Source organism: Schistocerca piceifrons, chromosome 1 (assembly GCF_021461385.2).
Source record: "Schistocerca piceifrons isolate TAMUIC-IGC-003096 chromosome 1, iqSchPice1.1, whole genome shotgun sequence".
Taxonomy (NCBI): Eukaryota; Metazoa; Arthropoda; class Insecta; order Orthoptera; family Acrididae; genus Schistocerca; species Schistocerca piceifrons.
Window position 1 is genome coordinate 395,420,836 of NC_060138.1, and position 27,414 is coordinate 395,448,249.

General features: G+C 45.7%; 1 protein-coding gene across 1 annotated transcript in view; it reads left to right on the forward strand.

Annotated features, from left to right (window-relative positions):
- LOC124727359 (kinesin-like protein KIF12) overlaps positions 1-27,414 on the forward strand; it is a 300,689-nt gene that overhangs the window by 137,319 nt on the left and 135,956 nt on the right. Inside the window, exon 6 of the mRNA XM_047248469.1 lies at positions 15,920-16,064. Within this exon, the coding sequence (XP_047104425.1) occupies positions 15,920-16,064 (145 nt within the window). The remainder of the gene's footprint in view (positions 1-15,919; positions 16,065-27,414) is intronic.

The following is a 27,414-nucleotide window of genomic DNA, read 5'->3' on the forward strand; positions in this document are numbered from 1 at the left end:
CCAAGAACGAAGTGCTCGTATTAAGAAGGGTGTAAGACAAGGCTGTAGCCTTTCGCCCCTACTCTTCAATCTGTACATCGAGGAAGCAATGATGGAAATAAAAGAAAGGTTCAGGAGTGGAATTAAAATACAAGGTGAAAGGATATCAATGATACGATTCGCTGATGACATTGCTATCCTGAGTGAAAGTGAAGAAGAATTAAATGATCTGCTGAACGGAATGAACAGTCTAATGAGTACACGGTATGGTTTGAGAGTAAATCGGAGAAAGACGAAGGTAATGAGAAGTAGTAGAAATGAGAACAGCGAGAAACTTAACAGCAGGATTAATGGTCACGAAGTCAATGAAGTTAAGGAATTCTGCTACCTAGGCAGTAAAATAACCAATGACGGACGGAGCAAGGAGGACATCAAAAGCAGACTCGCTATGGCAAAAAAGGCATTTCTGGCCAAGAGAAGTCTACTAATATCAAATACCGGCCTTAATTTGAGGAAGAAATTTCTGATGATGTACGTCTGGAGTACAGCATTGTGTGGTAGTGAAACATGGACTGTGGGAAAACCGGAACAGAAGAGAATCGAAGCATTTGAGATGTGGTGCTATAGACTAATGTTGAAAATTAGGTGGACTGATAAGGTGAGGAATGAGGAGGTTCTACGCAGAATCGGAGAGGAAAGAAATATGTGGAAAACACTGATAAGGAGAAGGGACAGGATGATAGGACATCTGCTAAGACATAAGGGAATGACTTCCATGGTACTAGAGGGAGCTGTAGAGGGCAAAAACTGTAGAGGAAGACAGAGATTGGAATACGTCAAGCAAATAATTGAGGACGTAGGTTGCAAGTGCTACTCTGAGATGAAGAGTCTAATGAGTACACAGTATGGTTTGGGAGTACAGGAAAGGAATTCGTGGCGGGCCGCATCAAACCAGTCAGTAGATTGATGACAAAAAAAAAAAAAAAAAAGGATACATACAAGTGGCACATCTGCCTTACAGAAAATGATCTGCTCACTCCACTGGTGTCATTCAGATTATGTAGTTGTGGCTGAATTTAAATTATGTGTGAAAATATGAGAAGAATTTAATTAATTAGTCAAAAACAGCAATTAAGCAATGAAAACTTACTATCTAAATACTGTCCGTAATGATTGGAAACGTTTTCCAACACATGTTGCAGTGGTATTTATGTACCTGTGTTATACGGGATGCTCTAAAATTCTCCTTATCAACTTGTAGAACTTGAAGAGGAGACTGAGTAGACAATATTTTAAAGTGGAACCCATGATGGGAAACGTACCGTTTCCGTGTTACAACCATTTGAAATCGTTATAGTAACACGACCACTTCTGCAAGTAATTTAATAGGCGCGACCCAGTACATCATTTGTTTTACAATTTCACTTATCAATAACCAAAGAAATAAAAGTAAACTTAATCATCTTTCACAAACGCTGTTGTTTACAGCCAAACTTGAACCATTTTTGTCCTTTTCAAAGGAGGGTTAGCATTCTGATCCATTAAAACTAAGGTTCAATGTGGCGATCAATGTCGCGAACAAATTAGGAAATATGAGAAGCATCTATGTAAACTGTATATCCTATATTAACGTTTTTTTTTGGGGGGGGGGGGGGGGGGGAGGTGAGGTTTACGTGTTAGTTGTGACGTCATATTTCTTTGTTCAGAAGACATGTTAATCTTTGCTGTAGATGTACGCGAAAAAAAATTTAGTAGTTTATTTGACGCGGCGTAGGAATATAACAGTCTTTAATTACATGGTTTGTGAGTCACAAATACCGAAAAAGTCCATGCGCAAGTCTTACTTCACACAGCCATGGCGCTCTGTAAGGGCGGTAACCACGGTAACTAGGATGCGCGATATGTTGCTGCATGCGCGTTACCGAGATACAGGGAACACACTGCGTGTCCCGCTAAACGCTTGCCGTTGCTGTCAGAATGTGAAGCCTTCTGCCATTACATATCGAATCACGGCACGCGCGCCTAATGCATGCACACGTGCCAGCTGCAGTAGACACTAATGACGAGACCCCGGCGTTTCACGCCGTAGCATGTTTCCCGCATCCAGCGAGGTACGTCAGTGAAGAAGACGCAGCAACCGTCTTCAACACAACTACAGTTGCAGTTACGTTCATGTAGTGCAAAATTACGATCATCAGTTCAGTCCTTCTATCACAATTGTCAACGAGTTGGTGCGTTTTCTCGTATAAAGAAACTTACCGTATGTTAGCTGTAATACCCATGCAAAGAAAGAAATATCTTTTTTCCGCCCCCCCCAGGGGCTCAGCATTCATTTGCTGAGTACGGGCTTGGCGACCCCGGGGTCCTGAGCTGGGGACTGGTCAGCGCCGCCAGTCTCCTGTCACCGTAAACCCCGGACATGCTTCAGCGACCACCGCATGGCGCAGCGGTGGAATGTTGTATGCTGCGGGGAATGGTAATCTTGGCTTGACCGCCTGGATTGCGAGGAAGGTAAACCTCTATAAAAAACCCCTCAATCTTATGGTGTGCTGCGCGCCTATAAGATGCATGGCTGTTGGGGTGGAACAGTCGCAAGCGGGCAACCTCTGGGGCACCTGCCGCACCCCAGTTGTATAAGGCTTACTCAGGCACGCGGGGCTCTGTCTGAGCGGACCTTTAGTTCCCTAGCTGCTCGTGGGACCACAATGGACCCTTCGACCTCTACGTTTCCCCCTACCAGTGGATTGGGTGGGCCACTGGTAGGAAAACACACCCAATCGAAAAAGCGACTTCGTGCTGCGAGTCCTCCAGCGCCTGGTGTTACTAGAGATTTATCAGACTGTCGTAACAGAGCACATGCTGATATCCAGAATGTGTTTTTGATTGTCAAACGGAAGGAAGGTAGCTTTGAGAGAGTTTCTCCCTTTTACATCCACAAGGGTCTTGAGGGAATTGCAGGAACACTGAAATCTGTGAAGCGTCTGCGCAATGGGACTCTGTTAGTTGAAACTTCTAGTTCCCGTCAAGTCACTTCTCTTAGGAAAGCAACCTGTCTCGGAGAGTACGCTATCGAGATCGAGCTCCACTCCACTTTGAACTATAGTAAGGGTGTTGTGACATGTAGGGGACTTGGTGGATATCCCCAAGGGACGAGTTGAAATCTGAGTGGGCTGACGAAGGTATTGTCGACGTGCAGCATATTATGAAACGAGTCGATGGGGACCTAGTCAAATCCGACTCGTTTATTCTCACGTTCAATCGCCCGAGACTCCCAGAGCCCATGTTAAAGCGGGTTTCTTACGTTTGCCAGTACGGCCATATTTCCCCAACCCAATGCGCTGTTTTAAATGTCAGCGCTTTGGGCATACTACGTTGGGGTGCAATGGGATAGCCACTTGTGGTAAATGTGGTCAGCCTGCCCATGAAGGAGCCGATTGTTCATCGCCTGTGAAGTGCGTGAATTGCTCTGGGAGTCACCCTGTCTGGAGCCGGGTCTGCCCCATCTATCTCGAGGAACGGAAGATACAGGAGATCAAAACATCTAAGCGCATCCCCTATGGTGAGGCCAAGAAGCTCTTTAAGGCCATGCAGCCTCCTGTGTTTACAACATCTTTCGCTTCCACTCTGCAGAAACCGGTACAGTTGGCCACTGTTGCTACACAAACGGAGGTTGCTAGTGTCAGCACTAATACCTGCATTTGCCAGTGCACTTGTGCTGCTGCGGTTGTTTTGCAACCTGCAGCTCTCCCCACAACATCGGACAAGGCCGTGGTTGCTGACATTGGGGTACTTCCTGCACCTCCCCATATGGCACCTTCTGCCCAGGCGAGTAAAGCTCCAACTGTTGACAAGGTTCTGCATTCTAAGCCCCCCAAGACGAAGACGCCAAAGGTGAAGGTTTTGCCACCTGAGGAGACTAGTCACGGTCAGTCCGATGATGATGCCATCGTACTATCTGACATCTCCCTTGGGTCGCCATCGGAGCTGATGGACATTGATGTCGACCGGGGGCGATCTTCTCGCCCCAGGAATAAATCTCCGGCCAGTACGGGCTCTCCTCCAAAGCACAGGGGCAGGGTGAAAATTCAGCCACCCTGATCACTGGCTCCCATATTACAGTGGAACCTGAATGGGTTCAGGACGCATGTGGCCGAATTACAACTCCTTGTACGAGAGCGCCCCTTGTGCTTATGTCTCCAAGAGACACATTTCCGGGCCACTGATGCTCCTTCTTTACGGGGCTATACCGTGTATCGAAAAGATGATCTGATGGGGGAAAGGGCAAAGGGTGGTGTTGCGGTTTTTGTCCATGACATGCACCACTCATCTGAGCTCCCTCTCGTTACGGACTTGCAAGCAGTTGCAGTTGACCTTCTTGTGGGGCAGAGGCTCACAATCTGTTCCGTTTACTTACCGCCTCAGGACGCCATAGACTCTGAGGCTCTCACAGACCTTATTACCCAACTCCCCCGCCCATTTCTCCTTCTGGGGGACTTCAATGCTCATAATGTCTTATGGGGCTCTACGACTACTTGCCCCAGGGGTCGCATTCTGGAAAGCCTCATGGTATCCGAAGAACTGTGCATCCTCAACTCTGGTGCTCCCACTCATTTCTGTACTGCTTCTGGGTCGTCGTCAGCTATTGACCTTTCCTTTTGCTCTCCAGCACTCGCGGATTCTGCTCTGTGGGAGGTTGCCGCTGACCTCCATTCTAGTGACCACTTCCCCCTTTGGATTCGCCTCCTGGATGAGACTGTAGCATTACCAGTGCCACCCAGGTGGAACCTCTGCAGAGCTGACTGGACACTTTTCAGCGATTTAGCTGTTTTGGAACACCGTGCCAGCGTCCACGAATGGGTCGACCATGTTACAGCCGTGATCTCCCATGCTGCTGAATTGTCGATCCCACGGTCCTCAAGTCATCCCAAGAGGCGCCTTGTCCCTTGGTGGACCACTGAGTGCCGCTCAGCCATCCGCGCCCGCCGTGCAGCTCTGCGCCGCTTCAAGTGCCGTCCCTCAGCTGACAATCTTGCGGCCTTTCGGGTGGCAAGGGCCAAGGCGCGGCGAGTGATTAAAGAGAGCAAACGACGGTCATGGCAATCGTTCTTGAACTCCATCTCCCGCTCTACTAGTTCTACAAAAGTGTGGGAAGCCATCAGGAGGATCTCCGGGAAACGCAGCCAACTACCTGTCACGGCATTGCTGCATCAGGGTAGTCTACTCACGGCGCCGAGAGACATTGCCCAGACACTGGCCACGTATTTTGCCGAATCTACTGCCACTATGAACTGTGATCCAGATTTCTGCCGCTACCGCACTGCTATCGAGAGGGATCACTTGGACTTCCGGTCTCCAAATTCTGAACCCTACAACTGCCCCTTCACAATGTGGGAACTGGATTCGGCGCTGTCTGTGGCTCATGATACTGCGCCAGGTGCTGATCAAATCCTGTACAGCATGCTGCAGCACTTGTTGCTGCCATCCAAGGAAGTACTCCTGAATTGTTTTAATATGATATGGTCATCCGGCACGTTCCCTGACTCGTGGAGGGAGGCGATTTTGGTTCCCCTCCTCAAACCGGGAAAGGACCGAATGCATCCCAGTAGTTATCGGAGTATTGCTTTGACGAGCTGTGTCGGGAAGACATTGGAACGCATGCTCAACCGTCGCCTGGTTTGGCTGCTCGAGACCAGGCAGCTCCTTAGCCACTCTTAGTGTGGCTTTCGGAGACGTCGTTCAACTATAGACAACTTGACCCTGCTTGAGGCGGTCATCCAGCAGGCCTTCTTACGGAACCAGCATTGTCTAGGTGTATTCTTTGACATTAATAAGGCGTATGACACTACTTGGCGCCGCCTTATCCTCAATCAACTCCATCAGTGGGGCTTTCGTGGCCATCTCCCCATCTTCATTCGGTCCTTTCTTTCCCGCCGCCTCTTTCGATATCGGGTTGGTAATGTGCTATCTGATTTGTACGTGCAGGAGAATGGTGTTCCTCAGGGAAGCGTTTTAAGTGTCACCCTCTTTGCCGTCGCCATTAACAGTATCACGTCCACAATCCGGAGTCCTGCCCAGTGCTCCTTGTTTGTGGACGATTTTGCTGTTTTCTGTTCTTCCCCCAGTCTTGTCACTGCTAGTCGGCAGCTGCAGCTTACGGTAAAGCGATTAGAGGCATGGACTGCGAAGACGGGTTTTACCTTTTCTGCAGACAAATGTGTGTGTGTTCATTTTAATCGTTCTCGACGTGCTTTTACCTCCCCTGAATTGCGTCTGAGGGGCACCATTCTTCCTTTTAGAGACACTGTGAGGTTCCTGGGCCTCACTTTTGATTCCAAGTTGTCGTGGTTGCCGCACCTTAAAGACCTCAAGGTGCGGGCCCTGAAGGCGCTGAATATTTTGAAGTGTTTGAGCCATCGGTCCTGGGGAGCAGATCGGGCGCGTCTGCTGCAGTTTTATAGGGCTTTCGTCCGGTCGCGTCTTGACTATGGATGCACTGTGTATGGGTCAGCGAGGCCTTCGTATCTGAAGATTCTTGACGCAGTACACCATGAGGGTATCAGGCTGGCCACTGGTGCCTTCCGTACCAGTCCCATCCCCAGCCTGTGTGCTGAGGCAGGGGAACCGCCGCTCGCCATCCGGCGGAAACTCCTCATGGTGCGACGGGTGTGTCAATTCCTTGCCTGTCCTACCTCCCCTGCGTACCCTACTGTTGCCCGACCCCCTATGGAACGTCTCTTTTCCAGTCGTCCAAGGGCAACGAGACCATTTGGGATTCGTGCCAAGCATTTGCTTGAGTCCCTTGGTGTGGAGCGTGTGGCACCCCAACTCCAGGGTTTTACCCGCCTGCCTCCCTGGTTGCTCCAGAGGCCCAGCGTCCTTTTAGACTTGTCAGAGTACCGGAGGAGCTGCACTCCTGCGTTTGTTTTTACCTCCTTATTTTACGATATTTTAAACCAGCATCCTGACCATGTACCAGTATTTACGGATGGCTCTAAACAGGGGGACTCTGTAGGTTGTGCTGTTGTTTTCCCTGATCGAGTCATCAAATTACGGCTTCCTGCAGCGTTTACCATCTTTGATGCCGAATTGTTTGCGATCTTGCGGGCATTGGAGCAGATGAGATGTGTTCCCAGTCTTAAGTTTCTCATCTGTTCTTACTCTCTGAGTGCCCTTCAGACCATGCAACACTTGTACCCAGCGGATACGGTCGTCCAGAACATCCATGATGCCCTACTCCACCTGCAACGGCAGGGGAAGGAGGTTTCTTTCTGCTGGGTGCCGGGGCACGTGGGTATTAGGGGAAACGAACTGGCGGATGTGGCTGCCAAAGATGCATGTTCCCTCCCTCACGTTGTTGAATGTGCCGTCCCCCTCCGTGCTGTTACCTCCCTTTTGCGTTCTCGTGTTATGCGTCAATGGGAAGAGGAGTGGCTGGCAGTCGGTGAAAATAAGCTGCGTCTGGTCAAGGCCACCACGCGGCCATGGCGTACATCCTACCAGTCATGCAGGCGGGATGAGGTTCTCCTCACCCGCCTCCGCATCGGGCACAGTCCCTTAACGCACGGTTTTTTACTCCGGCGGGAGGACCCCCCAATCTGTAGTGTTTGTGGCGACCTGATAACTGTGCGCCACATTTTACTTGACTGTCCTTTATTCTCTGACCAGAGGGCGGTGGTTTCCTTGCCACCGGATTTGCCCTCTATTTTGCAAGACGACGCAACGACTGTGGTTAAGGTCTTACGGTTTTGTGTCCTGTCCAATTTGTTGCCTCGGATTTTAGGGAGAGGATTTTAATGTGCTGCTGGGTGACTGGTTCACCCAGGTTTTAGGTAAGAGGTCCGCCAGTCACGATTACCTACTTGTTTCCCTTCAATTTCTGTTCTCTTTTCCTTGTGTTTCCTTTCCTTTTTAGTGCGTTTCTTCTCCTCTTGTTTTGCCTCTGTATGTGAGGATTTGTAACTGCGTCAGGTCTGTGTCTTTTAGCCGTTCTCCTTGTTCGCTGTCCGTCTTCGTCTCTTCTCCGCATGTGTTCCTGTTTCTATGCGTTTGGGCGCTGATGACGACGCTGTTTAGCGCCAGAAAACCTCAACCCACACACACACACACACACTTTTTTCCGCCAATAGCAAATTTCTTGTGATAGGTTCAAATAGTTCAAATGGCTCTGAGCACTATGGGACTTAACATCTCAGGTCATCAGTCCCCTAGAACTTAGAACTACTTAAACCTAACTAACCTAAGGACATCACACACATCCATGCCCGAGGCGGGATTCGAACCTGCGACCGTAGCGGTCGCGTGGTTCCAGACTGAAGCGCCTACAACCGCTCGGCCACCAGCGGCCGGCTCTTGTGATAGCATTTCCGTTGAAGTCAATTGTATTCGGCAACAAACAATCCTGTCAGAGGAACATTCGAAACTGAGCGTTATAGCAGAGGTTGAAAATACCGTTTCAGTTGTAAGGTTATTTTTATTTAGAACACGACAGGTTTCGGAATCTTATATGCCCGTCATCAAGTGTTGTACTGAAAAAAAACAAGAGACCGAAGGTAATAATAGTTTTTACACGAAGTAGCACACATAAAAAAAACAAAAATGAAGTTCCATATAACTCATTACCTTCGGCCCCTTGTTTATTTTCACTGTAACACCTGTTGATGGGCATACAAGAGCCCGAAGTCGGTCGTGTTGTAAACAAAAGGAACATTACAACTGAAGCGGTATTTTCAACTTCTGCGTACTCAGCAAATTGTGCCCGCACCAACTACGACTGTAGAAAACGGCGAAGGAAGCACATTGGAATTGCACATGAGAATTGTAAACTATTATAAATGACTTTAGGATGAAATGATTAAGAAGAAATTTGGAAGTTCTCTTATTATTTAATCAATGAGCGTGGACACTGAATAAAAAAGTTACACATGTCCTCCAATGAACCGTGCTAGAATACAGTAACGGGTATTATCAAAACAGAACGAAATAAACCCGTATATTATCAAATCCCCATCGTACTCGTCTTATTAAATTAGTGGTAAAATAACGTGGGTCATGACCTATTTCCACAGATGACTTAATAAAAGAGCAATATTGTTCCTTGTACAATGAACAAGGCCTCGATCGGAATAAGAGGTCTAAACTTGGTCACAAAGCATCACATTTGTTGAGCTGAAAAATCAGATAATAGAATATTACGACAAAGCACTCTAGCAAGCAACGCTGTCACCGTAAACACCTGAATATCTCCGCACATTCACGAAAGAAGCATCTAAACTTAATAAATAAAACGACGTTAGCTGCAAGAAGTCTTCACGTTCATGCGAGAAAGCAGCGTTAGAGAGCCCAGAAACTGCAGAAGAGTACCTCTGTGTGCTCATTCCCACGGTCAAACAAACTCAAACTTTAAACCACGCCCCAGTTAGCTGAACGGTCAATAGGACTATGCACTCAAACTGCACCGTACAGATATTCTTTTACTGTGCAGCCTAAAATATTATTTCCGTAGTGGATGAGAGCAGAGCATAAAGTGTCTTCATGCCATCCTAGTGACTTACCACTTCGCTTACTTATACTGTAAATGAAAGAAGAGTCTAACATACGGCTTTCAACCTATATTCATTGATGTCAATTATTTACTCCAACTATTACGTAACTATAATAATTAAACACGGAACTACAAGGTCATGAGTTGCACGCAGGAACGCAAGGCCGACAACAGAACAGCTACACTGATGAAGCAAAACATTATTGCTATTGACTACCGTAATACTGCGTGCTACGTGGTGGCATTGAGGGTAAGGAAAATATACGACCGGAGCAGAAATGAATGGGAGCTCAAACTAGCGACGATACGGGCCACGAATGAGTAAATCCAGTGACATAAACTACTTTGACAAAGACGAGATTTTTATGGGCAGGCGTCCGGAAACGAGCATGTTGGAAATGGCGAAGCTGTTCGGCTGTTCGCTTGCTACTGCTGTGATCACCTGTCGAAAGTGGTAGAAGGACGGAAAACCACGTGTGGGAGACGAGATGTTGGACGTTCACAGTACGTGGACGTCAGGGATTGGCCCCTTCTCTGAAGCAGCGATATGTCACAGTTATGACGACAAAGAAATCGTCTGAGAATGTTGAATGGAAGACACTCTTTCAAATTCTGGAGGTGGCAGGGGTAAAATACAGGGAGCGAAAGACTAGTTACAACTTGTACAGAAACTAGAAGGCAGTTCTAAAGTGTCGACAGGCACGAAAGGGAAGTAATGGTTAAGAATGGAGTAAGACTGTGTTGTAGCTTATCCCCAATGTTATTCAATCTGTACATTGAACAAGCAGTGAAGGAAAACAAAGAAAAATTTGGAATAGGAATTAAAATCCATGGAGAAGAAATAAAAACCTTGAGGTTTGCCGATGACATCGTAATTCTATCAGAGACTGCAAAGGACTTGGAAGAACAGTCGAACGGAATGGACAGTGTCTTGAAAGGAGGGTATAAGATGAACATCAACAACAGCAAAACGAGGATAATGGAATGTAGACGAATTAAATCAGGTGATGCTGAGCGAATTAAATTAGGAAATGAGACCCTTAAAGCAGTAGATAAGTTTTGCTATTTGGGCAGCACAATAACAGAATGGTTGAAATAGAGAGGATATAAAATGTAGATTGGCGATGGTAAGGAGAGCGTTTGTGAAGAAGAGAAATTTATTAACATCGAGTATAGATTTAAGTGTCAGGAAGTCTTTTCCGAGAGTGTAGCCATATATGGATGTAATACATGGACGATAAACGGTTTAGACAAGAAGAGAATAGAAGCTTTTGAAATGTACAGCTACAGAAGAACGCTGAAGATTAGATGGGTGGATTACATAACTAATGGGGAGGCACTGAATAGAATTTGGGAGAAGAGGAATCTGTGACACAATTTGACTAGAAGAAGGCATCGGTTTGTAAGGACATGTTCTGAGGCATCAAGGGATCACGAATTTAGTACAGGAGGAAAGCGTGTAGGGTAAAAATGGTAGAGGGAGACCACGAGATGAATACACTAAGCAGATTCAAAAGGATGTAGGTTGTAGTAGTTACTCGGATATGAAGAGGCTTGCACAGGATAGAGTAGCTTGGAGCGCTGCTTCAAACCAGTCTTCGGACTGAAGATGACGACAACAACAACTGGCGATAGTACAACGTTGGTGCAGGCAGAAGTGTTTAAGATACACCGTCCATCGAACATGGCACTCTGCAGTAGACGACACTTACATGTTCCCAAATTGACCCAACGACATAGTCAATTATGACAATAGTGGATTATGAATATAGTGACCGCGAATCAAAGAAACCGTGTCACCTCGTCGGATGAATCAGGTTGCTCGTCGATGGTAGTGTTTGAATGCGCCAGCATCCAAGCGATTGGCTGCTCGAAACATCCACTGCGTCACGGACGCACGCCGGTGGCGGCAGTATTGTGCTATGGGAGACATTCACCTCGGATTTCATGGACCCATGGTAGCAATTCAAGACACCAGGACAGCTGTGGACTACGTGAACATAATTGCGTGCCGGCCGAGCGGTTCTAGGCGCTACAGTCTGGAACCGCGCGATCGCTACGGTCGCAGGTTCGAATCCTGCCTCGGGCATGGATGTGTGTGATGTCGTTAGGTTAGTTAGGTTTAAGTAGTTCTAAGTTCTAGGGGGACTGATGACCTCAGAAGTTAAGTCCCATAGTGCTCAGAGCCATTTGAACCATTTTGAATCATATTTGCGAACCATCTGCTTCCCCTCACGCGTGATGTCTTCCCCGAAGGCGATGATATCTTCCAGCAGAATAACTGACCGTGCCAGAACCATAATGGTGCTAGAGTGGTTTGAGGGGCATGACAGTGAACTCATATAGGTATCTGCCAGCCAGATTCGCCTGATCAGGAGATGGGACGCACTGGTAGCGATATCGGCTGCCAGCACCGCTCCTACAAACCACCGGCCCGTAATTTACGGGAATTGTGTGACCCGTGCGTAGACATCGGGTGCTACGTATCTCCGGGGAGCCACTAACGACTCGTCGAATCCATGCCACGGAAAACAGCTGCTGTACTGCATTCCACAGGTGTACCAACACGCAACTACAGCTACTGGTCGCCACGTTTTGTCTCATAGGTCTATACGTCTTATTTATCAGAGCTATCTATCACGTCTGGCAGATTCAGGTTCTCATCAAGAAGTGGGCCTCAACATGGTGTCTCCAGACCATATCACATACCGAATTTTAAATCAGGAGACGACGCCGACTGCACTTCACTTATGATCTTACTCGGTTCTAAATTTACTGTAGAGTTTGGTGACTCGAATCCCTTGATGACTGAAATTGGCTAGCCGCCTTTGAAATAAAGTAATTCTCTAATTTTGAAAGATCTAAAATCGATTTTCTCCCTTCCCTCACACCTTTAGGAGCGCAATCGTAGCACCCGACAATAAAGCTTCTCGGTCTGTTGTCCATTTCCCATTCCATTGAGAAGTGATTTGATTCTCAGGCACTACGTAATTTTAATCATGTGTTTCACACAAAAATTATGACGAAATATCATAATGAAACAAGTTGGTAAGACGTGTGAAAATACTGATTTTCCCACTCATAGACGACGTTTTACCATTGATGACGGTCCTACTAGAAGTCTCGATAAGTCGCATACGATGAGCAGCACGAAACTGTAGTTGTAGTGCCAGGAATGGAACTCAGACGTCGTGGATGGGAGCCAGGTATCCTACTCTCCATCATCACACTAGACGACGAGGCGCCATGTAGCTCGGTGCCTATTGATGGGTGAGACCATCTACTAGGCGAAACTTAACACTTAACGATTGGACAACATATATAAAATAAAATCGGGAATATGAGGCAAAATGGTGCATCTGGGTACTTGAGTTCACGTTTTCATTTCAGCTCTTTAATATTTTTATTTACGACATAAAATGTATGATTTTGTTTATTATTGTGATTAACATTTTCTTATTTACCACACTTCGTGAATCCAGCAAGGTAAACGAATTTCATAGACTGCCTCTTCGTATTAACAATGCCTACAGTAAGCAGTGGAAAAGAAACTGCATTCTGACGTGGCTGGTATTCTCACAGACTACCGAAGTTAATCAGTATGGGAGTTACCTGTTGTTGAAACCGCATTACACGAAGAAACTGGTATTTATCGACTAGCTAACTAAAGATTTTTTTTGTCAGGCGTTTTCAGCTGGTTTCACGCAGCCCGCCCCCAATTCTTCTCCTGTGCCATCCCCTTTATCTCGGAGTAGTACTTACACTCAGTTATTTGTTGGATGTATTCCAATATCCGTCTTCTCCCACAGGTGCAGTGTTCACCCTCTACAGCTCCATCGAGTGCCATGGAAGCTATTCCCTAATGACTTACACATCTCCTGTTATGCTGCCCCTTCTTCTTGTCAATATTTTCTACAATTTCGTCTCCTCACCGTTCTGCGAAGAACCTCCTCATTTCTTATCTTATCCATCCACGTAATTTTCAACAACCTTCCGTAGCACGGCATCTCAGACGTTTCAATTGTCTTTCCTGGTTTTCCCACAGTCTATACTCAATTGCATATAATCCTGTATTCCAAAGGTACATTCTCCATTATTAGATATTAGTAGACTTCTTTTCTAAGGAATTCCGTCTTTCCCTGTCCTAATCTGCTTTTCGTGACGTAAGGTCAATGTTAGCGGTAGCAGTAATCTTAGAACTTTCGTTAATGCGTTCAGTGTACATAGTATTTGTATTGCTTATATTTACAATAGTCTTGGGCGTCACCAGTAGCTTAACGGGTAAACAGTGCCGTCCCCTCCACCCTCCTCATCCTCTGCTAACCCCCCCCCCCTCCACACACACACACACACACACACACACACACACACACACACACACACACCACATATCCTTTTCCTACTGAAAACTCCTCATTATTGTGATATTCATTGATGCTACCCTCTTGATTTTTTGATTGCGATCAACAAAACTTTACAAGGAAGTAAAAGGTGCACGTTTGAATAATTACATCGAAAACACACAGTTCTAGTGTCGCACTGTATGCAACGATAACGTGATCATTTTTTCATCGTTTCATTACCAAGCAGTACAAAACCGCGACGAATAAAAACAATAAACACAAAACATAGTGTTTACACTTCCGTTACGCCCCCTCACTTGGTATAACGAGAGTGGCTCCACCCAATAACCAAAAACAAGAAACAATCTCTCCATACCAGGGAGAGGTGGGTCTTGTAAAGAATCAGATCCACATCTTCTCATTGTTTCCTGTCATATCACCCCATCCCACTCCCTGTATAGTATCCTCCGTTCTGCTCTTTCTCCTAGAATTCCATCTTACTCTTCCAACACCTTCTCCCCAAAACTCCTTCTCTTTTAGTCCACTACTTCTCCTCCAGTCCTTTCGTTCCTTTTCAATCCCTCCTTCTCCTTCCCCTTCCTCCTCCTATTTCGCCCTTCTGAACTCCCTTTTCTTCAGTTCTTCAGTTCTTCCTCATCTTTTTCGCCTGTCACAGAAATATACCCCTAACGAATCGGTGCCCAAGGCACTCACCCTCTAGTGACACACACGTTACATCACTGGCCTTGACCACAATCGGTTTAATAAGCATAATGTAATTTATCTTGAGATTAATTGCACTGAGGTGACAAAAGTCTTGGGATACCTCCTAATATCGCGTCGGACATACCTTTTCCATGATGTGGTGCGGCAGCTCGACGTGGCCTGTACTCAACAAGTCGTTGGTATAACCCTGCTGAACTATTGAGCCATGTTGCCTCTATAGCCGTCCTCATTTGCGGAAGTGTCGCCGTGCAGGATTTTGTGCATATAAACTGACATTTCGATTACGTTCCATAAATTTTCGTTGTGATTTATGTCTGGGTGGCCAAATTATTCGCTGGAATTGTCCAGAATCCACCAGTCTCGAGCAATTGTGGCCCATTTACATCGTTGTTTGGGATCATGCAAATGGTGTCCAAGTAGCCGAACATAACCATTTCCAGTCAATGATTGGTTCAGTTGGACCAAAGGACCCAGTATATTCCACGTAACCACAGTGCACACCATTATGCAGCCATCCCAGCTTGCACAATACTTGTTGACTACTTCAGTCCATGGCTTCGTAGGGTCTGGTCCAGACTCGAGCCCTACTATCAGTTCTTACCAACTGAAATCAGGAAACGTCTGGCTAGGCGACGGTTTTACAATCAGCTACGGTCCAACCGACATGGTCACGACCTCAGAGAAGCGCTGCAGGTGACGTCGTGCTGTTAGCAGAGGCTCTCGCGTCAGTTGTCTGCTGCCACAGCCCATTAACACCAAATTTCGCCGCACTGCCCTAACGGATGCGTTCGCCGTACGTCCACGTTGATTTCTGCGATTATTGGTTAATTCACGCAGTGTTGCTAGTCTATTATCGCTGACAATGTTACGCAAACGGCACTGGTATCGGTCTTTAAGTGAAGACCGTCGGTCACTGCATTGACCGTGGTGAGAAGTAATGCCTGAAATTTAGTATTCTCGGCCCATTTTGGACCTGTGGATCTCGGAATACTGAATTTCCTAACTATTTCCGAAATGGATGTCCCATGTGTCTAGTCCCAACTACCACTAAACATTCGGAGTCTGTTATTTCCCGTCGTGTGGCCATAGTCAAATCCGAAACCTTTTTAGGTGAATCACCTGAGTACAAATGACAGTTTCGCTGTTGCACTGTCCTTTTATACCTTGTGGGCGCGATACTGCCGTCATCTGTATATGTGCATATCGCTATCCCGTGACTTTCGTCCCTCAGTGTAATTTATATTAAACCCAAACTCAACCTCGGCTTTTTTTATCATTATACCTTGTCTCTCCCTAAATTCTTTCTAAAATGTCTGCTTACGCGTTTCAGGTCGGCAATGAAGGAGTATTTTTAACGAAGCAGGGTAAAATCAACTTCGTGGACCTGGCCGGCAGCGAGATGACCAAGAAGACACACAGCGAAGGCAAAACGCTCGAGGAGGCCAACAACATTAACAAAAGTCTCATGGTGCTCGGTAAGTTATTCATCATATCTTTGCGAGATAACGGAAACTGATTGTGAATAATTGCAGTATTCATCTAGTTAACAAAGAAAACGCCTCAAGAATATGCCATCACTAAATTACTTATGTGCAGGTTGTGAGAAGTATGTGCCAACGCCGTCCAAAAATTTTGCACTGACTTTAATTAAGAAGTAACAACACTGACAGAGCAATCTACAATCAGCTCTCTTAAAATGTCACATCTAGTGTTTTCTTTACATCCAACGATGAACTTTAAATATTTTCTACAGTGTTTTAAACTGAGTACTGTTCCGTTTCTGACATCAAGATTGTCAGTTCTCTACGGTTGTAGATCTGTATGTAATTTAGAATCTATAATTCGCTGTTGAAAAATGTGGAAAAACTATAGTTCAATATCGATGAGATTCCTATGTTGTTGTCGTTATAAATTTGTGATGAACTATACAAATTTTATTAATAAATGGCGTGAAGGAGGAATACTTTTGACTATTCTGTTTGCTACGTACGTGAACCAACTTGAAATAATTTAAGTAATGCTAATAGCGTCACGCGAGTGGCTAAACAATATTTTCGGTATTTTGATTTGATGTATATATGCACAGAGCTTTTGGAGTTCTTACTCTGGAGTAAGCAGCTTGTAGTTCACGATGAGAAAAACGTGGATTTTCTAAATTTATTCAGATAACGGCCAGTGACTACCCTTGAGCTCTGTTGATTGTCATCGCGAAAGCAAGTCGTTTGAACGTGAAGGGCAAATCAGTGTGGAATCACTGGAATGCGCGGAATCAGCACATCTCCTCCTTTACGTCTGCTGTTAATTATTGTTGCTTCAAACATATTCGGAATCAATGTTTTTCACGGAAAATCTGGCTCAGTTGAACTACTTTGGCGTGTTGGGTTTCCGAAGGAGCAGTACTGGTGAGCCAGCTCTCAACGTCAATATGGGCGCTGACATTCCAGCAGGCTCTAATTAATTCAGAAATTCTACTGGGTAATTAACAGCTCGATCGTCTTCTCTAACTGTGTCAACGGATTTGTATTTCGTAGCCGCACCGGGAATTTTCAATTGAGTCTTATTATTGTTTCGATTGACGTCATCATATTTAGAGCCATGATAGCTCGCTAGCACAGCCAATCGTGATTCCTGAAGTTGTTGGCGATTTTCGGAAGAAAACCCTTTGTATGCTATTCAGTTGTGAAGTTGACAAAAGTTCTATGGGAACGATACCTGCTGTTTCTCAGCAGCTCTGGAAGCACAGATTCTGATTTGCACAGATTCACTCCGCGCGTCTCGCTCTTTAGAAGCGTCAGCAGGTCTACTGGCTGATAGTTTTCGCACATATCTAACTGATCTTCCAATGTTTGATTTTTTGGGTGGTATTTCAAGTAATTTCCAGTACTTCATTTTTGGTGGGAGATGGGCCGTCCAAAGACAAAAGGAGAGTGGAATGTCATTCGCCTATTAACAGAAGAAGAATCGTCATTCATATTGACGGCTAGCACTCAACAGAATGAAAATGGTATGCCATTTCAAACTCAATCACCAATTACTAACCATGGTCACAACCACTATTTCTTATTATTGAGGAGTGAGGTGCGAAACGATTTTTCAGTTGACTTAACGGTATAGATATTCCGCGGTGCTATTTATTGGCGAGCTTCAGCAAAGCAGATAGCGTAGAAATCTTCTCCATGTAAAAATATATATACGGTGTGCTCGAAAATTCCCCTTACAGATTTGTAGGACTTGTAGAGGGCACTGAGTAGACAATGTTTTTAATTGGAAATCATGTCCGGAAACGTACCGTTCCCGTGCCACAGCCGTCTGAAAAAATGTTTTCTACGTAGGTATGCAAAAGGTTAGTCGTGTGTGGGGGGAGGAGTGGGGGAGGGGTTACGTCTGATCGGCTGATGTCATGTGACGTCTGTCCTACCTCTCTCACCTGGTTAGAGGCTCATTCACATCTCTGTGAGTGTTAGAGCAACATGGCTGAGTACACGTTTGCGGATTACACCGACACGATCCTTTTGTACGGCAAAGCTCAAAAGCTCACGGTAATGGAAGGTCTGCTCTTCGCATTTATCAAGGTCGTTATCCACAACGTCCCTATACATCGTATACACTTTTCGCCACAATTACGCCATGGCTTAGAGAAAGGGGTACCTTCATCGTCACCAGACGCAACTGGTGCTCCAAGCACACGCCGCACACCCGAATTAGAAGAGGTAGAACTAAAAACCGTTCATTCTACGAATATCATTCGTACATACAGTGTATGCACCGTACTTGTAGTGAATCAAAAGGCTAACCCGTCTTTCAAAAGAATAAAACGGTTTAACTGTAAACAGCTTTAGTAGTGAAAACTGATTAACTTTCCTCTTTGTTATGTTGGGTTATTAATGAATGGAACTGTAAAATAATGATGTACTAGGTCACACCTAATAAGTTACTTGTAAATGTGGTCGCGTTACCAGCATGTTTTCAAATGGTTCTAGCACGGAAACGGTAGTTTCTGGGCAGTTCAAAACACTATCTACTCAGCGTTCTCTACAAGTCCTGGGAGCCTTAAGGGGAATTTTAGAGCACCCTGTATGTGCCAACTTTCATGTTGATCGGTCAAACGGTGTCAAAGTCTCTTAGTCTCAAACATCCATATATTTACGGAATGGTCAGTAACTGTTTGAAAAGGTTGTAGGGATGTTGCAGGGTAGCTTGTGCTGAAAAATAATTGTCAAGCAAAAATTCGATACGTTGCGCCGTTTCCGTGTTACTTTAACAGTGCCTTTAGTCAGTCAGCCCATTTCGTGAGTAAACCCAAGCGGCCCGCCAGACAAGGAGTCGCCAAACATGTTCTTCCTGTGGTTTCCTAAAACCTAACAAGAGAGTGACGCTAAAATTGGACATTGGACGGTAGTAAGGACTGAACCCGATCCAAAGGCTGAGCACTCTGGTGCGCTGTGAGAACAACTGACAGTAATTTATTGTATCTGGCAGTTCGCTTGAACTTGCGCGCGCACTGCCTGATAGGCCAACTTCAATGCTAAATAACTCGGAAACGGCGCAAAGTATACAACTTCATTCTTAGCAATTGTTTCTCAGCACACCCTACCGTTAACAGCCTTACAAGCCTTGCAGACTGTTTTCGACTACCCTTTATATACGATGTCAGATCTTTGGTAAAATTAGGTTTCATTTTAGTTTGAGTGAAACAAAATCGAAAGCGATACAATGCGAACGCAAAACATGAACTGAAATTTGGTTAATACTCCACTGTGCGAGTTAGCATGGTGATTAAGCCAATGCTCTGGCATTGCAAAGGAACGGTGATGGAATCCTCGCCCGTCCATTCAAAGTCAGGTCTTCCTAAATCACATCATGTGAATGCTGGGATTCTTGCTCTGTTAAGGCCGCGGCCGATTTCTGTCGCTATTTAGAATCTGTCTTCTGATACTTCAATCGAGAATAATGTCTCGGAGTAATGCTAACAGACGGGCCTCGAAATGCAGAATTCCTCCTTTCCGGCCCACTGTATGTCTCTTTCACGAACTGTGAATTTAATCTGTCTCGCGTGAGATGTCCCTTGACTTCGCGAACATCATTGTCAGTGTGATGTACGTGCCTTATTTTATTGTCTCCTACTGACAATAGCGTAACGAAAATTTGTGAATCCCATGCTGGGTATCAATGAGATATCAGAAGTGTTGGGTATGGTAGAACGTTCTCTGGGTACGTCTACTGGGGCCATTAGTGTGATGGTAAGTGCCACATTCGATAGGGTAAACCCCATCTATGAATGGAAACAACTGACCACTAACGATATGACCATTTTCTACAGCATTCCTTCCCTTAACAAATTATAATTTCGTCCAGGTAACCGTAAAGTCCCAAGGTGCCTCTTTTTGACGCTTTTTTAAAATTAATTATTAGTAGTTTACCATTACATCCAGCTCATTGATTATTTTGGCAGTATAACACACCTTTCGTGAATGCGTAAGGTATTTAAAGAATACATTACACACTGACACAGTCATAAACTGAAGTACCAAAGAAACTGCCACACCTGCCTAATATCGTGAAGGGCATCCGTGAGCACGCAGAAGTGGAGCAACAAGACGTGGCATGTACTCGACTAATGTCTGAACTAGTGCTGGAGGGAACTGACACCATGAATCCTGCAGGGCTGTCCATAAATCCGTAAGAGTACGAGGGAGTGGAGATCTCTTCTGAACAGCACGTTGCAAGACATCCCGGAAAGGCCCAATAATGTTCATGTCTGGGGAGTTTGGTGGCTATCGGAAGTGTTTACGCTGAGTAGAGTGTTCCTGGAGCCACTGTATAGCAATTCTGGAGGTGTGGGATGTCACATTGTCCTGCTGGAATTGTCCAAGTCCGTCGGGATCCACAGTGGACATGAATGGGTGCAGGTGATCAGACAGGATGCTTGCGTACGTGTCACCTGTCAGACTCCTATCTAGACGCAGCATGGGTCCCATATCACACCAACTGCATTACAGAGCTTCCACCAGCTTGAACAGTCCCCTGCTGTTATGCAGGGTCCATAGATTCATGAGGTTGTCTCCATACCCGTACACGTCCATCCGCTCTATACAATTTGAAACGAGACTCGTCCGATCAGGCAACATGTTTCCAATCATAAATAGTCCAGTGTCGGTGTTGACGGGGCCAGGCGAGACGTAAGCCTTTGTGTCGTGCAGTCATCAAGGGTACACGAATGGGCCTTCGGCTCAGAAAGCCCATATCGGTGATGTTTCGTTGAATGGTTCGCACGCTGACACTTTTTGATAGCCCAGCATTGAAATCTGCAGCAATTTTCGGAAGGGTTGCATTTCTCTTCAGTCGTCGTTCTTGCAGGATCTTTTCCGGCCACAGCGATGTCGGAGATTTGATGTTTTACCGGATTCCTGATAATCACCTTACACTCGTGAAACGATCGTACTGAAAAATCCCCACTTCATCGCTACCTCGGAGATGCTGTGTCCCATCGCTCGTGCGCCGATTATGACACCACGTTCAAACTCACTTACATCTTGATAGCCTGCCATTGTAACAGCAGTAACAGATCCAAAAACTGCACCAGACACTTCTTGTCGTATATAGGCGTTGCCGACCGCAACGCCGTATTCTGCCTGTTTACATATCTCTGTATTTGAATACGCATGCCTATACCAGTTTCTTTGGGGCTTCAGTGTATTTTATACGTACTTTCTGGTGTGCACACATAAGTCTGGTACGTGAGTCACCATTCGTTTCGTTTCTGCTCGGGGAATCCCAAACTAGGTGAAATTCGAAGTTCCTACTGCTCGGGGAACTAGTTTACGACCAAAGAATGTGTGAGTGTTGCGGCCCTATTTCTACATCTGCGGTTATAAAAAAACAGTTTGCATATTTATCCAGAACACAGTATGCGGGGACGTTCACGTCACCTTTGCGGTCGTGAGAAATTATGAGTTTAAGTAAGTAAAACATTTTAGTATATGGGTTTATTTGGTTAAAAAGCGAGCGGTTAAGTTACCGCATCAAATTCGGATAAAGTCCCATGCTTTCTCGACTGCCTTCATCATCGTCGTCAGGGGCTATGTCTGACTGTCGTGAAACTGACGAGGTTCCCACTTTATTGCCCAGTAGATGGCGTCTGATTGGCTATATAGCTTCACGTTGACACCACTAAACGAATGGTAAGGTGCGCCCTCTGCGTCCGTAGATTATGTCTGTAATTTGCTACCCATCATCTCTTCTGGCGCACCACTCACATTAGACGGTGATCTTTATTTGTCAAGCGCACGCTTCAAAATACGGTTCAAATGGCTCTGAGCACTATGGGACTCAACTGCTAAGGTCATTAGTCCCCTAGAACTTAGAACTAGTTAAACCTAACTAACCTAAGGACATCACAAACATCCATGCCCGAGGCAGGATTCGAACCTGCGACCGTAGCGGTCTTGCGGTTCCAGACTGCAGCGCCTTTAACCGCACGGCCACTTCGGCCGGCGCGCACGCTTCTGTGCATTGCTAAGTGCATAGTCGACGTCTCTACAGAAGTTCGTAGTACACAGTCTAATTTCCACTGCTTCCCCAGCCAGAGAGCCCCACTAGTCCGAAGTTCTCTTATATTCAGACTGTGCGCGGCCATAGCTGATTTTTGAAAATTTTTGTACTTAAGATGACGTTGATGTTGAACGCATCGATCGGAAATAGTCCGTATAGATTGCTCCACGTAACTGCTGCCACTCGCAACGGATATTACAAATAATCTGGTAGGCCTACTCTAAGGCCGAGATTATCTCTAACAGGTCGCAACATTTCTGTAATGTTCCTCGTGGTCAGGAGACCGGTCTGATCCCTTTCTTGTTTGAGACTTTCCCCACCTTACTCGTTGTTGTCCCACAAAATGGAAGCCTCGCTATGTGTAGGTCCTCCTGGTTCGGTTAAACATCGTCGTGTCTTGGATCTCTCCAAAGAGTTGACCTAATGTTGTGGACTGAACATCCGTTTCTTGTGCACTTCGTCGTCAAATGTTTCAGCTCGGAGCAGAAGAGGTCTTTTTGAACTAGTCCTAGATCTGTGAATTAAAGCTACGCCGCCGCTGTCCGATGCACAGAATGGTCGATTCGTCCATCTGCTTTCCATTCGGCCAGCACATCAAAGAAAGGCAAGTTCCCGTCCTTCTCCATGTCCGTTGTAAATCTGCGATTGTGTATCGCTCCGTTCCTATTGTCGGTGAATTGCTCAGCACCGCACTGCCATGCGACCAGACTAAGAATGTGTTATCAACATATCTGATGAGGGTCGGAATGGGGAAGGGTCAATGGGCAATAGTCAGCACTTGTTCGCCTAATTTCTCCATGAAAAAATTGCTGGTCCCAGTGGTGAACCCATCATTATTTCGTCTTCCTGTCCAAGGCTTCATCAATATATGCACCCATAATTTTGGAATATTCCACCTTATTTACTGATCCCTTCTCAAGTGATACGTCGCTGGTGTTATCATATTTCCTGTGTGGAACTAAATTTACTAGAATCTTTTTTTTCAAAATTAATGAAGGTTCTACAGGGTGGCAATTATTGAGATGTATGAAATAAAAGCGTCATAAGTTCCGAACGGTTTGCGTTACGACGTTCAAACTGCACTGTTGGCGTCGGGGCATGCGTGGTTTGGTTTAGCGATGAGGCCCACTTTTATTTGGTTGAGCTCGTCAATAAGCAAAACTCAACGGGTGATTGTGTACTGTGCAATGTCCAATCACGGAATAATCGGTGCGATATTCCTTGATGGCACGGTGACTACCGAACGGTACATGAAGGTTTTGGAAGATGATCTCATCCCCATTATCCAAAATGACCCTGATTTCGACAAGGTGTCGTTTATGCAAGGCGGAGCTCGACCCTCTCGAAGCAGGAGAGTGTTTGATGTCCTGGAGGAGCACTTTGAAGACAGCATTCTGGCTCTGGGGTACCCAGAGGCCACTGGCATGGGCCTCGATTGGTCGCCGTATTCTCCGGATCTGAATACATGCGACTCCTTTTTTGTGGGGTTATACTAAAGACAAGGGATACAGCAATAACACCATAACCATTTCCGAGTTGAAAACAGCCATTTAGGAAGTCATCGACGCATCGATATTCCGACACTCCAGTTGGTCATGCAGAATTTCGCTAGTCGTCTGCGCCACATCATCGCCGATGATGGCAGGCATATTGAACATGTCATAACCCAAATCCGAATATCTGTAGTGGCGGTTATATGTTGAATAAAGGGTGTGCCCGCCGTAGTTTGTAACTAATTTACGTTTCTTTTCATAAAGTTTAATAATTGCCACTGTGTATTTGAGAGAATCACTAGTTCTCTGAAAAACATGGTCAACAATTTCTTCTGTTTCTTTCCCTCCAACAAGATTTTTGTGTTGTTACCTGACACAAACTAGATAGGTAGCTGCAGTGAACAAAGCAGCATATGAAAGCCAAGTATCGATGCTAAGTCGATGGCCCGAAATGAAGTATAAAGCAAATCTTACATCTGCAAGTAACGTGAGCTTATATCAATATCGATTAACAAAGCCAGAAATATCTTAAACAGCAACTCAGTTACGAAAAGTTCAAAGTCTGGGTCCAGGTCCAGAAAGCGATTTAAGTGTTGTATTCGAGAATCAGCATATGGAGGCTACTAACGAGATATATTATACCCAACCGCCGGACAATCTGGGTATTAATTTCTTCTACAGGGCTTAACAGTCATTCCTATGTAGCATATATATGAGTACGCGTGCGTAGCATACGGGATATAGAGCCTACCGCAGTTGGCAGATGCCCCACAAAACCGGTGCCGCGACAGGGAGAGCATTACATGAAATGCCTCTATATGTTTGAAGTCCTGTAGGCTACGGACGAGTCATAATTACATAGGCTACGGCTGTGGGCTCCATGCTGATGATGAAGCCAGTACTAATTAACTCAGAATATTTATAATGCACGAGAAAAGTTTACCACTGCTTTTAGCTACCTATAAACATATCGTAGAACTTACAACCGATATATTTATTTATTTCCTGTATACAACAACCGTATACTCATTTAACTGAATATGTTTTCAGCAGTTTTCTAGGTTGCAAATACACACTTAAAAAAAGTTATGCAACACCCCAGCTCCCAGAACTCATTAAGATAGACGTTGACTGTGGATATTGTACCACAGACACAGTCCCACAGAGATGTCACTAAACCCGCCCAAAGATGTAAATAACCATGCATTAGCAGCGCCTGTTAGACGGAGGGGGTCCGACAGCCGATCAGTTCCAGTCATTCCACCAGGAAGGAGGTACACGGCTCGTGTTGTCTGTGGTTCACCATGCTTAGACGGTCATTACAGCGGTTCGATCGCGTCCACATTGTTACTTTGTGCCAGGAAGAGCTCTCAACAAGAGAAGTGTCCAGGCGTCTCGGAGTGAACCAAAGCGGTCTTGTTCGGACGTGGAGGTGATACAGAGAGACAGGAACTGTCGATGACATGCCTCGCTCAGGCCACCCAAGAGCTATTACTGCAGTGGATGACCGCTACCTACGAATTATGGGGAACCCTGAAAGCAATGCCATCAAGTTGAATAATGCTTTTCGTGCAGCCACAGGACGTCGCGTTCCGACTCAAACTGTGCACAATAGGCTGCATGATGTGGAACTTCACTCCCGACGTCTATGGAGGGGTCCATCTTTGCAACCACAACACCATGCGGCGGGGTACGTATGGGCCCAACAACATGCCAAATGGACCGCTCAGGTTTGGCATCACGTTCTCTTCACCGATGAGTGTCGCATATGACCTCAACCAGACAATCGTCGGAGGCGTGTCTGGAGGCAACCCCGTCAGGCTGAACGCCTTAGACACATTGTCCAGCGAGTACAGCAAGATGGAGGTTCCCTAATGTTTTGGGATGGTATTATGTGGGGCCTACGTACGCCGCTGGTGGTCATAGAAGGCGCCGTTTTGGTGGTCATGGAAGGCGCCCTAACGGCTGTACCATACGTGAATGCCATCCTCCGACCGATAGAGCTACCATATCAGCAGCATATTGGCGAGGCATTCGTCTTCGTGGACGAAAATTTGCGCCCCCATCGCGTACATGTTGTGAACGACTTCCTTCACGAAAACGACATCGCTCGCCTAGAGTGGCCAGGATGTTCTACAGATATGAACCCTATCGAACATGCCGGGGATAGATTGAAAAGAGCTGTTTATGGACGACATGACCCATCAACCACTCTGAGGGATCCAAGCCGAATCTCCGTTGAGGAGTGGGACAATCTGGACCAACAGTGCCTTGATGAACTTGTGGATAGTATGCCACGACGAATATAGGCATGCATCAATGCAAGAGGACGTGCTTCTGGATATTAGAGGTACCGGTGTGTACAACAATTTGGAGCACCACCTTTTAAGTTCTCGCTGTGGGGTGACACAACATGCGATTTGTGATTTTAATGAGCAATAAAAAGGGCGGAAGTGATGTTTATGTTATCTCTATTCCAATTTTCTGTAGAGGTTCCGGAAGTCTCGCAAACGAGGTGATGCAAAACTTCTTTTTTATGTCTGTATTTGTTACACGGTGAATTTGTGAATAATCTTGAAGCGAGCAGGTTTGGTTGCTGTAGATAAATGTATGTTGTAAATTACTGTGTACCAGTTTTGCGGGTCTTATGTCTCCGAAAAAAAACGGAAAATCATGTGTAATAGACATGACACTGAGTTATGTAGAAACGTCTGATGAAGAAGTGTCTACTAGGTATTTAGAGCACTTCATGAACTTGCAAGTAAGAGCTTAGTCCATACAGGGTGGCGTAGTGCCTGGCATCCCTTACCCATGTGCGACGCGTCGCCAGTAGAATTCCGACCTCTGGCAATTATTTGTCACTTGGAAGTTATTATTTGCGGAAGGTTCTTGAAATATCTATGTAATGTCTGTATATTCGAATATTCGATGTATGTATAAATAACAGCAGTCTGAAATATGCCATGTTTGTATAACTAGGTGCTTTCTCCGTCCAGGAGGTCAGTTCTGTTCTACCTGTAAGTTAGTGTCTGTAATAAACGTGTGTAACTCCATTGACGACCTTGCCCTCGGATTTGGACTTGAGTGTGTTTTAGATGTGACATAGTTTGAAGAACCTGAATACAAGCAGTTTCTCACTCCTAAGATTCGTATCCTCAGGAGACAAATGGATTCCAAAAGAGCAGCAAGTCAACTGCCCTTCAGGCATCCATCACTATTTTCCAGAGTCGCTGATAAGTTCCCAACTAAATGACTGGATCGGTTCGACCATGTTACCAAATACAAAGAATGTAATGACCTTATGTGTTTGACAAATGTATACTTGGACAGCCCAGCCAACACTGGTTCGAGAACAATGCAGAGAAGCTCAATAGCTGGAACACGTTTCAGGCCGAACTGTACTAAACGTTTGGCGATTCTCAACAGCAAGTCCGCTTAGCAGAACAACTGAAGAACTGGGCCCAGCGGCATGGGGCAGAAGCCAACAAAGTTTCACGCTTGATGGAAGGAGTCGCAGACGACATATAGCAACCTCTTCTGGTAAACGGTGTCTCGACGACAAAAGAATTCATCAAGTGGTGCCAACTAATCGAGGAAATCAGCAGGAAAAAGAGTTAGGCGAAAGAGATACGAACAACTGCCTAATGTGGTCCTTATGGTACTAGTTGAAAACCACTCTCTTACGCCAGATAGTAAGAGAGGAGATACATCGGTGCATGATAGCCAGAACTCGCACCGAGTACACAAGAGGTGGCAGCCTTGAATGTGACCCGATGCGACA